Source organism: Hippocampus comes, unplaced genomic scaffold, assembly GCF_001891065.2.
Source record: "Hippocampus comes isolate QL1 unplaced genomic scaffold, H_comes_QL1_v1.1 scaffold104, whole genome shotgun sequence".
Lineage (NCBI taxonomy): Eukaryota > Metazoa > Chordata > Actinopteri > Syngnathiformes > Syngnathidae > Hippocampus > Hippocampus comes.
In genome coordinates this window covers 2,859,473-2,864,046 of record NW_017806072.1, presented here as the reverse complement: position 1 = coordinate 2,864,046, position 4,574 = coordinate 2,859,473, and the positions used below count along the sequence as shown (strand labels likewise).

Sequence of the window (4,574 nt, the reverse complement as noted above, 5' to 3'; positions counted from 1 at the left end):
TATATATATATACACGTATACGTGTGTGTGTGTGTGTGTGTGTGTGTGTGTGTGTGTGTGTGCAGGGGCGTGGTGGCCATCGGGAATTTCGGGAAAATCTGCAAATTTTCCCAAACAGCCTGTGTATTTCCGCAACGGTCTTGGGCATCATGGGCCCAACCTGTGGACGATTATGGTTTGGCACGTGACTGCCGTACTGCGTTGCCGACTACGTTTTGGCGTATGAGAGCGAACCTGTCGACAACTTTTGAATGCATGCCGGACCACCGTGTCAGTGGAACTTCTGGCTGCTCCAGCAGGGAGCAGAAATCAAGTTTTCCACCTACACACAATACAATAAATACCGTACATATAATACATAGCCTCAAACGTTTTTACTCGTTAATCAGAAATCTATGTGGCCACTCTGATAATTGTGAGTGGAAGAACATGTTTGTAGGCGGAACTTGCAACAGCTTGCTCCGTTTTTTTTTTTTTTTTTTAATTATTCTTTTTAAATAAAGGAAATAGGTCCAAGTAATTCTCAATCTCAGATGTGAACTGCCATTTAGTAGCTCTTAATAAATCAAATATTGTGGAGTACCTTCCTACAAATTGATTTAAATTCACTCAATTCTTCTTCGGTGCAAATTGCGCTGTAGATTCATACATGGCAAGAGATATTTGGAAATATGACGTGGGCGGCCAACAGAAGCAGGAGGCCAAAGCAGGTGTGCAGATGCGGGCTCGGCAGCATGTGTTTAGCCCCACTACCACCCACCCCTCGCATGGTGAGTCAGATAGGAATGGCAGCAGTTCTAATGGTCTGCGTGCGTCTCCTGTGCAGTCAAGAAGAAATGGAAGAAATGATTGCGGAAATGCTTTTTTTATTGAGGGGTTGCTGGGATCTCATTAGCCGAGAGAGGTGAGGAGGACTCCTTGCGCCTGCCTGTGTGTTTGCCTCTAATTGAGGATTGAAGGGGGAATGAGGGAGAATCCGCCTCAAGATGACTTACAAGGCATCTTTTTCCAAGAGTGTTAGCGGGCGGATTTGAGCAGCCAGTGAAAAAAGACGACGGCATATAAATCTGCTGGTGAATCTCACCACAAAAGCTCCGTGATAATCTGCATGTGTGCATGCACTAGATGTCAGGTACTTTACCCTAATTGGATTAATCCGTACTACCCCCACTAATTAGTCACTTCGGACTTTCTTTGCCCAAGGCAAGACAGATCAGTCGTACAAAAGCTTTAAATCTTAATTCCATTCTTAACTATTTATGATGCGAGACTAAATCTACCCTACCTGCACAATAACACAAGTAACATCCGATCGAAAGCCTTTTGCAGAGGCTTTTGCTATATAGAACTGCTCCGGCATAGCTTTAATTATTAAATAGCAGCAGCCAGAACGTAATTGCTTTCACGATAAATGAAGTGTGCAAAGCATATCAAGCAAGTCACCTGCACGGAATCAAATAGAAATTCAACCCGAGATACTCACTTGAAAAACAATGCAATTACAATGTTTCCTTTGAACTGCCCTAGCGGCAAATAAAAAAATATACAAATCTATCTCATGGTCATTTAGCGCACAGCATCGGCTTCCCCAGTCGGTGCGGCTCTTCTTCTCTCGGCAGGAGGCACACTGATGGAAGGATGTGCGTGACGCAGCACAGTACAACGCTCATGTTGGCATGATCCATGCATATAGTACATGCATGTCGGCCTATCGCAATAAAACAATACATTGAAACTATCATGATTAACGATAATATTGTTTGCGTTTGTCTGTGTGTGTTTTGTGTTTCCATGCAAATGATACACTGATGATATTTGAGCTCATAGAATTAAGTACATCACTTTTAAGAACAATTTTCTTTCTATTCTCATATTGAACATTTGCACTGAAATGTAGGGAGAATAACCATTTTAAATGAAAACATTTCAAAATTACTCAGGCTCTCTTCAAAATAATTGTGCATTTGAAGAAATATCAGTGCAACACATACAACCACATAGTGTATGTATACATTACTGTGCATACTTTCATGTAGGGTTGGGTGGTGTAAAGAGATGAGAGATTTTTATTAATCTGGGCCATATCGCAATGAATTATGACACAGTCAATTTACGTATTTCTTTCTAAAATGGCAGACAGCAAGGAGAGCGGTGAACACACTTTAGTACAAGGAGATGGTTCAAAAGGCCGGTGCAACATCAACAGTGTGAACACGGTTCAGACATAAACACCATTGGCAAAATATGCTGGGTGACAGTGATTGCACAGAGAGGTAATGCTTCTGTTCGAAGGTTATTTGCTAACTTGTGCTCTTTGAATTCCCCAGTCTATGAAACTCTTCCCTCCTGCTGTCTTTGTGGCTTCGCACACTTAAGTTTGTAGTTTCTTTCCCGCTTGACGTAAAGGTCGGCTGTGGAAGTGAAAGCTTGTGGTTGCGTCTTTCTCCCGACGAACTCAGGCTTTTGTGATAATAATGCGGAATGAAATTTCACTTAGCTTTCAGGCAGAGTCCCTCTTGCTTGCTGTTTTGTGAGTGTGCTTTCACAAACGTATGGGAAATGAAGTTCTTTTCATGTGTCGCCACCAGTTGGTATGCACACGTGACAGATGGCCAAACTTTGGATTATGTATGAGTAGTATGGACCCTGTTCCATCAGGCTTGCTGATTTGAAGTGTGAATAAATGATGAGTGCTTTTTACAATACATCTGTGGTAGTGATCATGACCCCTTTGCCAAAATAACCCAATCGCATCACATGTGGTGGTTAAAACTTTGAATTCAGAAAATGTTTATATTTTTGTTCAGTGTATATAATTACTTTTGCCACCTAGGAGCAAATAAGTGTGTTTTCCCTCCTTTCATTAATACAACCAGGAAAACCTCACAACACTGGCTACAGTCAGTGGGGCCCACTGACAACTTTGATTATGTTCAGCAAACAAACGTCCAAAATATACCATGCAAGTGTAACAAGCAAGTACAACTCACTTGTTCCTGGCCCAAAACAAACACTAATTACACACACACACACACACACACACACACACACACACACACACACACACACACACACACACACACACTCATTAGAAAAGACTTACCATATGGAATGACTGTGGCAAAAATCCAGCGCAGACATGATCTGTCTGAAGAACTTTCTGGCCTCTTTAGGCGTTAGTCTGCCTTTCTTCACTAAATAGTCAAAGAGTTCTCCACCGGACACATGTTCTAGTACAAGGTACCTAAAAAGAATGACAAGCAGTGGGAATCAGAGCAAGTGCAAACAAAAAAAAAAAAAAAAATGGGGAAAAAAAATTTATAAGCTGTGAGCAAAGACATACAGTGTCTTTTTTTATTTATGAAAGCCCAAGAAACAAGCGAAGAGCTCATCATTCCACTGGCTCTATGAGATGAATGAATGTCTGAGCGATTGTCATGAAATGTAAATGTCCAAAATCCATAATGTTCTATCTCAAAGGTCACTTTCACTGTTTGTTTTAATGTTTGTTTGTTTTTTTTAATCGTCTAACTATCCCCAGTGCACTTAAATGTGAAGTGTTCTGACAAACTGACTTTCTGTGGGAGGTATCAGAAGAATGACACAGTAGCAGGAGACGTCAAGGATCTTATAATATGACAGCCTGGTTCAGTTAATCACATGAAAGAGACTTAAGGGAAATCCTTGGCGTGGTTATTGTTAACAGTAGAGCTTAGCGGAATATGAATTCTTTTTTTGAAGAAGCACATACGGCGTATTTGGTTGGATCGTGTTTTCAGCCACTACTCAGGTGGAGCACGTGAGGTTGGTGGCAGTCTGTCATCATGACTGCACGGCCACGCTCCAGTGCTCCAAGGGGACAAGCGGAGATGAATCTCTGCTGAGGCCCGCATGAAATAGGCCACGGGACGATAGCCAGTTGTGCCCCGTCCTGCTCTCAACTGCCCTCCTCTCATTTATTCTCTGCTCAACCTCCCCTTTATCTTCACTACCTGACAAACGGAATGTCAGACAGCAGGTGAAATACACGCTCTCTGCTGATTCCCCATAAACTATATGGAAAAGGTAATGGGACACCTACAGGAGGAAAAAAAACAGCTTCCGCTCTTCTGGGGAAGACTGTACAAGATGTTGAGAGTGTGTCTGGGGGAATCGTCCATGAATCAACAACGTTTGTGAGGTTAAATGAAATACAAAGTATTCAAGAAGAGAATTAATGCGATGCGAAAGTTATACAGTATGAATGGGAGATGGGTTAACGAAGTAAGACTCAGCAGTGTTTTTCGTTCTTTCCAAGTTTTACTTCAACAGTTCTCTTTTTCTACTTGTATGACAGTTAAGAATGTTACAATGACATTTGAAAACTATAACGCTACCATTAATGAAGTTCTGAGAACTCTGTGACTCTGAAAAAGATGATTTCTATTTACAATAGAAAATTGGAAATGTATCAATAGTGTCGTATTCGACCGTCGATCTTCCTGCCTTCCACTGTATAGTTTCAATTAATGTGCATCATTGCTCAAAAGTGTTAATTGGCATTCTTATGACATGACTACATACAAAATAGTCAG

The 4,574-nt window shown here is 41.4% G+C and overlaps 1 protein-coding gene across 3 annotated transcripts in view; it reads right to left on the bottom strand.

The window, feature by feature from the left end:
* Positions 1-4,574, bottom strand: part of brsk2a (BR serine/threonine kinase 2a) — a 182,463-nt gene that overhangs the window by 51,664 nt on the left and 126,225 nt on the right. For all 3 annotated transcript variants that reach the window (XM_019894134.1, XM_019894136.1, XM_019894135.1), the window contains exon 4: positions 3,104-3,244. In XM_019894134.1, the coding sequence (XP_019749693.1) occupies positions 3,104-3,244 (141 nt within the window). The remainder of the gene's footprint in view (positions 1-3,103; positions 3,245-4,574) is intronic.